This window comes from Onychostoma macrolepis, chromosome 06 (genome assembly GCF_012432095.1).
Source record: "Onychostoma macrolepis isolate SWU-2019 chromosome 06, ASM1243209v1, whole genome shotgun sequence".
In the NCBI taxonomy this organism is placed as follows: Eukaryota; Metazoa; Chordata; class Actinopteri; order Cypriniformes; family Cyprinidae; genus Onychostoma; species Onychostoma macrolepis.
The window spans coordinates 2058014-2070774 of NC_081160.1; the positions used below are offsets into that span (position 1 = coordinate 2058014).

The window sequence follows — 12761 nt, forward strand, 5'->3', positions numbered from 1 at the left end:
CCTGTAATTTATTTATTTTTTAGTTTCAAAGACATTTTATTTAGTTTCACTTGATATTTTCATAAGTTTCTTGAAAAATTACATTCATTTTATTTGGCACAAATCTAATTCCATATAATATAGGCCTAAGTAATAAATAAGGTAATATATTATTCTAATATATCTTATTATATTCATTTTATTGGCATAACAGTTATCTGTATAAACTATAAAACACTATGACAAGGTAATGTTTAATTTATTATATTATATTTATTACATTTTATATTATCATCTCACACATGGATCGGCATTTTCTATAATGTATTTCTAGAATAAAAATAAATATCTGATATGATAATATATAATTAGCATCAAACAAACAATATAATTCATATTCAATCTCAAGGATTAAAGATTAAACTGGAAAAAAAAAAAACAGAAATGATTGCACAACCATCAATTAGGTGGCGGTATGCACTAAGCATTTAAATGACCATAGAACAAAAGAAGACGAAAGAAACAGCAAGGTGCGCTTTTTCTTAGCGTCCATTTCCATAGCGACTCGTCGATTCGTCGCTCTGTTGAGAATGTCTCGAGTCTTAACCAGGAACATACTCTGAGTTGAATGAACTTACTCCCTGACGCATTTTTGGAACCAGATACCTCGAGTAAGCAAGGTTTGGGGTTAATCAACCCAAAGTTCAGGGTTTAGCTGAAGGTAAGTTAACCGTGCGTTCTGGAATACACCACAGGGAGTAACGTGTGGCTTTTTAAAACACTGAAGTCATCATTCAGTGGCTAATTCATGTCACATGAGCACTGGCAATTTATCACAGGTGATTCTCATTTGTGATTTAGCACAGGTGAGTCAAAATGTATTTCCATACTGATTTATAGTAAAGGGTGCCAATACCAGTGTCACAGCTTGAAGTATTTCCCATTGCTGTTTTTTTTTTTAAATTGTTGTTTATCATTTGCTCTTATGTATCAAACACAAGTTCTCTATAGAAAAAAAGCTGTTTCACTTTATTTACTTTTTTTCAGGAGATATTCCACATTATGTACTTAAACTTCATGGGTTCCAATAATGGTGAGCAGGACTGTAAGTCTGCTGAAATCTCTTTATCACTGGCTGACAGAAACATCAGTCTCAGTACAAACAGACACACATGAACCAACACTGAATACAGGAGGAGCTCTGACATCACTGTAGTTCAGAGAAAGTGAAAGTGAAACTTGATCAGCAACAATATGGACGCCTGGAACTAACAAACTCTATAAACAACAGAATATTTAGTCGTTTAAAGGCACTTGTGGACACATCTGATGCTCACAGGTAAGTGAAATATAAGAAATATAAGAGAGATTGTCCTGAACAGGTTTCTGATGGCAGTGGTCTGGTTTAGTAGGGTTTATGTCAGACTGGAATAAGCTGAACAGAAGCAGGTTTAAGCGTCAAATACTCAGCTGCTTTAGATGTTTACTGCACTGAAATGCTATCATTATTGTATTAAAAGTATGTCATTTGATTGGTTGTAAATCAAAGTTTGGTGTTTCTGTCATTTTGCCACATTACATTAAAGACTAAAGAAACAGGAAGTAAATGACCTGCAGATAAACTGATCACAAACCTGCTAGAACTGCAGCTGAAAAATCACTTTAAAGGGGTCACATGATGCTTTTTTAAAGATCATTATTTTGTGTATACAGAATATGTTGACATGCTTTAATGTTCAAAAAACACATTATTTTTCAAATACTGTACATTATTGTAGTTCCTCTATGCCCCGCCTCTCTCAAACGCATCGTTTTCTTCCGACAAGCGCAGTCTGCTCTGATTGGCCAGCTGGCACAGTGCTTTGTGATTGGCCGAACACCGCAAGCACTAGTCGGAAATGTAACACCCCTTACCATAATCGCGAGCTTCATCTTTCAAAAGAAATGTAAATACAGTTAATAATGTCCTTAGTTTTACCATCAGTTCAAGCCCGAACGTGGAACAGAGTCACGTGACAGACACAGTGATGAAGCACTTATGTGTTTGCACACAAGCCACGATTAAGACAGCTAACTCCACTGTGATGTGACCCTGTGTGTCTCTCTCTCTCTCGCACACACACACGCACGCACGCACACACATACACACAATGCGCAAAACTCTGCATTTGAACAGTCAATAGCAAATACTTAAACTAATAACAAAACATACTTACACTCGCTGATTCAGAAGCCCTGATTGTCATAGCAAAGTCAGAATTACCTCCTCTCCTAGGTTCACGAAACGGTCGTCCATAAAATGCGTTGCTGTTCTGTTGTAAGTAATCTTAATGATTCCTAAATGCATCTACTTTCGGAAGGCCAAATAAAGTGCTTTTGCTTTCGCATAGAAACACACGGCATCTCCCTGACATGGCTGCATCAACACTACTGCTGTTATTGAAACCACACCTTCTTTCTTTGCGTGAACATTTGGGTGACATTACACAAATATTTCCACACAGTGACGTAGACATGTGGGGGCGTGTTTGAATGAGCCGTTTTAGAGGGGCGTGGCAGAGTCTTAACTTTGATAAAGAATATCTCTTTGGTTTTGAGACTTTAGTCTTTGCAACTTCAGGGATCTCATCTATGCACAATCAGCTTGTAACACTCCAAAAAGAAAGGAAAACTTGAAATCACATCATATGAAATATGATATATATAAAATCACTTTTATAAGGTGTTTGAACACAGTTGTGTGGCAGCAGTGTGTGAAAACAACCAGCCTATAATGGTAAAAATCCACCCACTCATTTTTTTATAATCTAAAAAAATCATAAACAGTCTCTCAGAACGAGCAGTTTCAGATTCTCCCTCTGTTCATGTCACCGAGGGGAAAAAGACCCGCCAATTTGTGACGCTGTCCTATCAGCATAGACACAGCCCTGAGTGAGAAGCTGCGGTCCGCCTCCGCCATTACTGATTACTTGCTGTAGCTGCTGGAGATGTCAGCATCAAAGAGGCATTTCAAGTGTTGTGATTTGGGACGCACTAACGAACATAGGAATCTCCATAGACTCTCTCCATCTGAGCCGCTGAGGACACTGTGGTTAAATTTCATTGTCTAAGGAAATGTCCTGGAAAAAATCCCCAATAAAAGTCCCCAATACGTGTAGGGATTAATACCAACACTTCGTGCGCGAACGTCAGCTCCAGACAAAGTTAGTATCACAGGTTTGTTTTCCAAATTGCCCTTCTGAAAGAGCCTCTCGGCACTCTGTGAGGCTAATGATGCTAAAGCTACCATCGTCTCTGCCTGTTTTCACTGGTGCTGCCTTCATGAATGATCGTGAATAGGAACGTGGTGGTTAAAAGTTGCATATGAAAGCAATGTGAGTCGATCGCTTGAGGGTTTTTTTGAGCTCATAATCACGCGTGGGACTTATAAAGTTTGTGATAGCATGAGACCAGCTATGTTGTTATTGTTATCGTGCTGTGCTCCCTGTCTGTGTAATTCATAAACGCGAATTTATTATGCACAGTAACGTTACAATCAGATGACTAACTTTTAAACAGAGTATGTTTTCTGTAAAGATAACAGGCTTGTACTAATAGGGGAATGTTTATTTGCAAAGGCTAGCACTGCTAATGCGGAGCTTGAGCTCTTGAAGCTCTGCCCTCTTCTCCGGGAGCAACAGCTCATTTGCATTTAAAGCAACATACTCAAATTCAGCACATTTGGCTCATACCCTAAAAGTGGCAATTTTAACAAGCTATAAAAAAAATAATCTGTCGGGTATTTTGAGCTAAAACTTCACATACACACTCTGGGGATATTAGTGACTTATTTTACATCTTGTAAAAAGGAGCATAATAGGTCCCCTTTAATATTAAACAGGATGAGGGATTACTCTTGACTGTGCAATATCTTTTGTGGAGAGATGTGTCTAATTTTCTATAAAGAGATATATATGTATGTTTGTTGGAAAATGTATCACTTGTTCTTTGTACTGTCTTCAATCTAAACAGCAGGTCATAGTTCAGATTGTTCAGTGAGTTTATGATTCACTCGCTGTGTTTCAAATGAATAATTGTGTTTCCATCACTATCACTTCTTACATGAGATTTAAACACTTTAATGTAAATATTAAATAAATGGCCATGAGTCAAATTGTCAAATGGCCATGAGTCAAGTCTGAAAAAGAGAAAATAACTTATACTGTATAATACAAAATTATTTTTTCTTGAAAAGTCTTGAAGAGATAAAAACGATGGCAGAATCTTCACCAACATCAACAAAAGCAAGAAAAAACAGGATACAGAGTATTGAACATGATCCTCCAAGTAAGTTAATAAACCAGAAAAACAGTAAGTTTATGAATGACTTTTACTCTTCTTATATAATATTTAATGAGTAAAGAAGATAATTCAATATTTTCAGCTTAACTCTGAAATATGTCTCAATATTGTTCATATATTCATGTATTAGGTAAGTGGTCGTGTAATGAGCTTCACATTCGGGTTCTGATCAGCTTTTTTCCAGGGTTCATTTTGCAATAATGATCAGCTGACTGTATATGATCTTGTACATATTTGTCTCTAGACGCTCTTTACATTCAACCAGCTGCACCTGCATCATGGGCTTCTTTATAAACATTACTGGAGTTTACATGCACACTGATCCTAAATAATCTCTTTCCAGTAATGTCATCCTCCATTAGTTCACTGACTGAGGAGATTCGGTGCTCGATATGTCTGGAGGTGTTCACTGATCCAGTCACGACTCCATGTGGACACAACTTCTGCAAGATCTGTCTGAATAAGTGCTGGAACAACAGCCAGACCTGCAGCTGTCCATACTGTAAAGAAACCTTCAAGCAAAGACCTGATCTCAAGATTAATACCCCACTCCGAGAGCTCGTAGATCACTATAAGAAGAAAAGTCCTGAGAAAACAGCTGAAGTTCTGTGTGACGTCTGTGAGGAAAGAAAGCTGAAAGCCCTGAAGTCGTGTCTGGTGTGTCAGAGCTCTTACTGTGAAACTCATCTGGAGCCTCATTTGAGAGTGACAGGTTTGAAGAAACACAAACTGATGGATCCTGTGAGTAATCTGGAGGACTATATATGTCAGAAACATGAGAGACCTCTGGATCTGTTCTGTAGAGATGATCAGACGTGTGTGTGTTCAATCTGCATCGTTAAAGACCACAAGAACCACAACACTGTTCCTATAGAAGAGGAGAGTGAGCAGAATAAGGTAAGTTACCAAAAACTGCTTTTAAAAGGCTCATATAATAAGGAATCAGATAGTATTTCATGTTGTGAAATAAAATCTCATTATGAAAACATATTGTAAATTTAATCTGTGTTATGATCAACGAGTCTGTTGTTCTCTCTATAGTCTGAACTGATGAAGACACAGAAAGACGTGCAGCAGACGATCCAGAACAGAATCAAGAAGATTCAAGACATCAAACACTCAGCAGAAGTCAGAAAAGTGAGTTTAAAATAATGAAATAATAAAATACATTTAAATATTATATATAATTTTGTTGTAGATGTATAGTTGGGTGGTTGTTTTCTATTCTGAAGGGCTCATCCCTGTGCCCTAATGCCTTTTAAGGGTTTACCCTCGAGAGTGAGAGCTTTGAAGGAATGAAGGGTGTAGGGGACCAAAACCAGTTCCTTATAAACACTTTTTCGTCATTTTACAACAAAAATTGTTCAGTGTGAACCTGCCATTAACTCCACCACCTTAAGATGCGTAGGAAGGATCCAACGAAGGAGAAATCGATGGAAAACTCATGTATTGAAATATTCTTGATCACTGGAGCATCACTTCAGAGCATCATCATCTGCATTTACGTGATCTGCCATTATGTGCTGAAGTTTGGTTATATAAAACATCCATAATAAATATAATTAAAGCAAGATGCCCTGTTAAGATAAGTAACATATATGATTTATTTAACTGCAAAGGGAAAACATAAGTTAAAATTATTGTGACAGATGTGGGAGGAGAATTTATATGTGCACCATATTTTTTGAAAAGAAAGACTTCGGCATTGAACACATCTGTTTATCCTCTCATATACTGTAGCTCCTCTGAACGCTTCCTCACTCCTCGTTCCACACAATTAAAGAACTGAAATGTCCTTCAAGATGACTGACTTTGATCAGTTTCTGGGTCATGGACTGAAGGACGGAGGAAATGAGGAAACATTCATTTGAGTTTTGATGAGCACTCGGTGTATTAGTGTTGGGGATTTTACAGCGACTCTTTCTGTAGGTTACATTGTTACACCAGTAGTTGGTGACAAGTAAACATCTTCATGATTGAGTCATTGATTTTGATTTATTCACTCAAATGATTCATTCAAAAACAGGAATGAATCAAAACTACAGTTTGCTGCAGCTTTGTTTGAAACTAGAATATTATTCAGGAATCAGAGCAAATACAAACAACTGACAATAATTTGTCTAAAATGTAAGTTACTTAACATCTTATTTATTTTATTGTTGTACACTTGCAATCACACTGTTGGTCTGAATATCATCATGGCTGTGATTATCTGATCACTTAGTAAAGTAATAGCACACTTCTCCTCAACATTATTGAAAAACACATGATTTGAGAATCATTCAGTGCAAACGGTGCAGGATGAAGTTTATTCTTCAGTTGAGGGATTCTGAAACCCCTTAAAAACACATGTATGTATGTGAAAAAAAAAATGTATGAGCAATAGTAACACAGATTCTTCTCTTAGTAAGCACCACTAATAATTAGTTGACTGTCCTGGTTGACCAGAGAAACACAGTGAAGGAGAAAGCAGCCCGTGTCGAGCTCTTCACTGATCTCATCCGCTCCATTGAGAGATGTCAGACTGAACTGCTGGAGATGATGGAGGAGCAGCGGAAAGCAGCAGAGAAACAGGAGCAAGAGCTGATTGAAGAGCTGGAGCAGGAGATCACTGAGCTAAAGATGAGAAACACTGAGCTGGAGCAGCTCTCACACACTGAAGATCACCTCCACCTCCTACAGGTCAGTCAACATGATCTCTCTGATCAATGATAATGCAGTATATGACACCATAACACTCCCCATGCTGAAGGATTTCTCCTCTCTCCTGCTGTAGATTCACTCATCCCTGTGCAGCCCTAGAAACACCAGGAACTGGCCTGAGATCAGTATGAAGACTCATGAGAGTCTGGAGACTCTGAGGAGAGCTCTGAACCAACTGAAGGACACTATAGATGACAAACTCACACAAACTGGTACATCAATACATACACTGATCAGATAGAAACATGATGATTTACTCAATTCTTTAAATATACGGTAGAGTGGGAGAAAACGCCTCTCTTAAGGACTGTGTCATTTTTTTCTGTGAAACAAAAGTTAAATGTGTTCAGAAAAGTTATCATAGTTTTAGTGACAATGACACAAATTATAAACAAAGTATGAAACATGTCCAGCATTTTCATGTTATTAGATTTAAAAAAAAAAAAAAAAAAAAAAATTTGTACTAAGGGGGTGTTTTACTCCACCTACTGTATGAGGCAAAACGCCCCCATGGGTGGAGTACAATGCCCCCCAGTGTTTCAGAGCAATTTGCTTCAAACAATTACAGCAAAATCAGATACAGACAGAGTTTTTGCTTAAAATAAAAAAGAATATAATCAATAATTAAGAATTACAAGAATTACACCCAAATATGAAAATTGTGATGTCTATCTGCTTACCCCCAGGGCATCCAAGATGTAGGTGACTTTGTTTCTTCAGTAAAACACAAACGAAGATTTTTAACTCAAACCATTGCAGTCTGTCAGTCATATAATGCAAGTCAATGGGCACACAATCTTTGAGAGAAAAAAAAAAAACATGCACACACAAATCCAAATTAAACCTTGCGGCTCGTGACGATACATTGATGTCCTAAGACACGAAATGATCAGTTTGTGTGAGAAACTGAACAGCATTTATATAATTTTTTACCTCTGATACAGGCAATGTCCAACTCTCCTGAGCTCTTCCACAACATCCGGCACGTGACGCGTCAACGGCTCTGGAACATAGACACATATATACATAGATATATACATAGAACCTTGCGTATCGCAGCCCATAGAAACAGTCGCTAATGAGGCATCTATGTATATATTTATACATATCTATGTGCCAGAGCAGGTTGACGCGTCACGTGCCGGATGTTGTGACAGTCGGAAATTATATAAATGCTGTTCAGTTTCTCGCAGAAACCGATCGTTTCGTGTCTTAGTACATCAATGTATCGTCACGAGCTGCAAGGTTTAATTTGAATTTGTCTGTGCATGTTTTTTTTTCTCTCAAAGATTTAGTGTTCTAATGAAGAAACAGTCACCTACATCTTGGATGCCCTGGGAGTAAGCAGATAAACATCACATTTTCATTTTTAGGTGAACTATACCTTTAACTCGTTAGCTAATTAGCTACCTGATGCTAACTTGAGGTAATTTTTAAATATAAAATCTAAATATTTTATTCAACCTAGTTAGAATAGGCTTCATTTGATGGAAAAACAAAGGATTTGATGTTCAGAACAGAATAACTACAGTAATTGTTCATTGCTCCCTGGGGGGCGTTTTACTGACTATGTTTGAGAAAAAAATTATGTCATTCTGAAAATATAATTATATTTGTATTAAATAACACGTATTCACTATCTACAGGTCTACTGTTCTCATATCATATATAACTGTGATGTTCTACAAAACAAGCTTTAAAACACTTTCTTACTGTTTATAATTAGATCATTTACAGTGAAATCTGTTTTCTCTCCGATACATCACCAGTGTGAGCTTCATGATGAAAACTACTACATCACTCTCGTCAACGTAGTCCATATTTACAATAAAAATGTATCTTGACTTTATCTTGTGGTTATTTTGGGAAAAACACCCACTCTACCCTAACCTTCAGGTCTGATTATGTTTTATTGTCATGTGTCTCTACAGAGCTGAAGTGGATGCAGCAGTATGCAGGTACAGTGTGCTGTCTGCACTACACTAGTTTACATTCATACACTCACAGCTTCATTACTGCACTACAATCTGATTAAACACTGGATTAAACATTAAAAATATCAGCATCACAGAATCTGTGTATTGTGAAGTTGTGATTGATATTCTGTGTTTTCTCAGTGGATGTGACTCTGGATCCTGATACAGCTCATCCTGATCTCATTCTGTCTGATGATGGAAAACAAGTGAGAGATGGAGACATTAGACAGAAACTCCCAGACAAACCAGAGAGATTTGATACATGTCCCTGTGTCTTGGGGAAGGAGAGATTCTCCTCAGGGAGATTTTATTTTGAGGTGCAGATGAAGGGAAAAACTAAATGGGATTTAGGAGTGGCCAGAGAATCCATTAACAGGAAGGGAACGATCACAGCAAGACCCAGTGATGGACAATGGACCGTGTGGCTGAGGAATGGAGATGAATATAAAGCCTGTGAGGAACCTCGTGTCTCTCTGTCTCTGAGAGTGAAGCCGCAGCGGGTCGGTGTGTTTGTGGATTATGAGGAGGGTCTGGTCTCCTTTTATGATGTGGAGTCCAGCTCTCATATCTACTCTTTCACTGCTCAGTCTTTCACTGAAAAACTCTATCCATTATTTAGTCCATGCACTAATGATGGAGGTAAAAACTCAAGCCCACTGATCATCACATCTGTCAATTATAACAAATGAATGTAAACTCCTAAAATGAAATACAATATTAAAATAATTAATGATTTATAAAAATAAATGTTTATAATTACAATTTTAAAAACTTTTTGTGCTGCTTTTTTTATCATTTGTTTTTCAATTTTTAAAATCTATATTCTATAATTACATTTTCTCATGTTCTGTGATATTACTGTAATACATCAGACGACAAAACCTTGATATGTATCATAGAACTGTATGATTAATATATTCATATACAACGGTATGTACATGTTACTTTAAGGTACATAAAAATACCATGATTTTATGTTCATAGTAGTGTCCAAAAGACATGATCTTACTATAGTACCATGCCATATGTTAACACAATGGCAAAATGAGGTAAGTTTTACTATAAAATAGAACAGAAATACTTTGAAGTGAATTAAGTTCTATTCATAAATTAGAAACCTTTAAAAGTTTAAAGAGAAAGTATGTCTGTAACACAAATGGTGCAATACGACTTGCAGGCTAAATTCAATATCAGCATGAAATCCAGAATGACCATATTTACTGTTTTAAAGGCCATTCATGGGTTTATTATGAGTGTTCAAATCAGCAGTAAATATGCAAATCCTTTCATTCTTGGGAGTAAACACGTAAATCAATCTTAATTTTATTAATTAATGCAAGCCTTGGCCCTCTCATTAACCTTTCACATGAAATGCTATTATACTTACAGGTGCATCTCAAGAAATTAGAATGTCGTTGAAAAGTTCATTTTATTTCAGTAATTCAACTCAAATTGTGAAACTCGTGTATTAAACAAATTCAGTGCACACAGACTGAAGTAGTTTAAGTCTTTGGTTCTTTTAATTGTGGTGATTTTGGCTCACATTTAACAAAAACCCACCAATTCACTATCTCAACAAATTAGAATACTTCATAAGACCAATAAAAAAACATTTTTAGTGAATTATTGGCCTTCTGGAAAGTATGTTCATTTACTGTATATGTACTCAATACTTGGTAGGGGCTCCTTTTGCTTTAATTACTGCCTCAATTCGGCGTGGCATGGAGGTGATCAGTTTGCGGCACTGCTGAGGTGGTATGGAAGCCCAGGTTTCTTTGACACTGGCCTTCAACTCATCTGCATTGTTGGGTCTGGTGTCTCATCTTCCTCTTAACAATACCATAGATTCTCTATGGGGTTCAGGTCAGGCAAGTTTGCTGGCCAGTCAAGCACACCAACACCATGGTCATTTAACCAGCTTTTGGTACCTTTGGCAGTGTGGGCAGGTGCCAAATCCTGCTGGAAAATGAAATCAGCATCTCCATAAAGCCTCCAAAAGGAAGCATGAAGTGCTCTAAAATCTCCTGGTAGATGGCTGCGTTGACTGTGGACTTCAGAAAACACAGTGGACCAACACCAGCAGATGACATGGCAGCCCAAATCATCACTGACTGTGGAAACTTCACACTGGACTTCAAGCAACATGGATTCTTTGCCTCTCCATTCTTCCTCCAGACTCTGGGACCTTGATTTCCAAATGAAATGCAAAATTTACTTTCATCTGAAACGAGGACTTTGGACCACTGAGCAACAGTCCAGTTCTTTTTCTCCACAGCCCAGTTAAGATGCTTCTGACGTTGTCTCTGGTTCAGAAGTGGCTTGGTAGCCCTTTTCCTGAAGACATCTGAGCGTGGTGACTCTTGATGCACTGACTCCAGCTTCAGCCCACTCCTTGTGAAGCTCTCCCAAGTGTTTGAATCAGCTTTGCTTGACAGTATTCTCAAGCTTGCGGTCATCCCTGTTGCTTGTGCACCTTTTCCTACCCAAATTCTTCCTTCCAGTCAACTTTGCATTTAATATGCTTTGATACAGCACTCTGTAAACAGCCACACCTTTCAGTAATGACCCTCTGTGACTTGCCCTCTTTGTGGAGGGTGTCAATGTTTGTCTTCTGGATCATTGCCAAGTCAGCAGTCTTCTCCATTATTGTGGTTTCAAAGAACAAGAGATACCCAGAATTTATACTGTAGGGATGGTCATTTATTGAAACGCAAATGTAAATATTCTAATATTTTGAGATACTGATTTTTGACTTTCATGAGCTGTAAGCTCTAATCATCAAAATTAAAACAAACAAATAAAAAAAAAACTTTTGAAATGTTTTACTTTACATGCAATGAATCTAAAATATATGAAAGTTTCACTTTTTGAAATAACTTACAAGAAAAAATGAACTTTTTCACGACATTCTAATTCATTGAGATGCACCTGTCTTAATTAGCTTTTCAGCATGTAATGTCACAGCAGCGCCACCAGAGGGAGCCGAGCGCCGCCTCAAAGAGTAGAAGACAAAGAGGCGAAACTCTGCTGCTTTTTGGGTAACAGCTGCTAGGTGGCGCTTCGGTCGCGCTGCCGCCATTTTGGGTGAAAAATCCAACTGAATAACAGGGTTGTGGCTAGAAGGGATACAGCTCCGACCGGAAACGAACAATGAAATTAATTTTCTACCTATTAGATTGTGTTTTATTGACGTCTACACCTACCCCTTACAGTAATTAAAAAATAGTAATTATTGTTGTACAGTGTGACAAAAATTACACTGTATTGATGTGCACGCCCAGTAGCGCCATACGTATAACAGCACAGATACACAGAAATAGACAATAATAACGAGTCTTAATACATTTTTTATGGAAAAACAAAACTCATTATATTCATTACTCCTGTAATAATGGTGGTTTGAATTTAATTGATTTCAATTCCCTTAACAATACATTTAAAATTAATTGGCTGAAGCAATACCTATCTAAGCCAACTTCCATTTGGACTGCTTTTCCTCTACTTATTTTTTCACAGTTTGGTGGTCTTCCTTTTCTTTTAATGTGTAATTATGATATATCGAAACTCCCAATCAAACTTTACAACTTTCATCGACAGGTTCTTCTAGCATGGGCTTTAATTTATGAACATAATTTTTCGCCTCAGAGGTGTTTTATTTGGAACAATAAGAACATTTTAATTAAGAACAAATCTCTGTATTATGATAATTGGTTTAGTTTGGTTTTGGTGCAGCAGTTGTTTAATGGAATCAAGGTCTTTTGC

General features: G+C 37.2%; 1 protein-coding gene across 1 annotated transcript; it reads left to right on the plus strand.

The window, feature by feature from the left end:
- The first annotated feature begins 1209 nt into the window (after positions 1-1209).
- LOC131542931 (E3 ubiquitin-protein ligase TRIM39-like) lies at positions 1210-9868 on the plus strand. Its single transcript, XM_058780031.1, has 8 exons — positions 1210-1318; positions 4214-4305; positions 4664-5217; positions 5362-5457; positions 6769-7002; positions 7097-7235; positions 8955-8981; positions 9141-9868. The coding sequence occupies exons 2-8, from the start codon at positions 4233-4235 to the stop codon at positions 9686-9688; spliced, it is 1671 nt and encodes a 556-aa protein (XP_058636014.1). The 5' UTR covers positions 1210-1318; positions 4214-4232; the 3' UTR covers positions 9689-9868.
- Positions 9869-12761: the final 2893 nt, after the last annotated feature.

Bases quoted from the DNA above. Each gene is read 5' to 3' on its own strand.
- LOC131542931 (XM_058780031.1), top strand. From the start codon at position 4,233: ATGGCAGAATCTTCACCAACATCAACAAAAGCAAGAAAAAACAGGATA. The intron at 7,003-7,096 runs GTCAGTCAACAT...CTCCTGCTGTAG, and splicing joins ATCACCTCCACCTCCTACAG to ATTCACTCATCCCTGTGCAG. The intron at 7,236-8,954 runs GTACATCAATAC...GTGTCTCTACAG, and splicing joins TGACAAACTCACACAAACTG to AGCTGAAGTGGATGCAGCAG.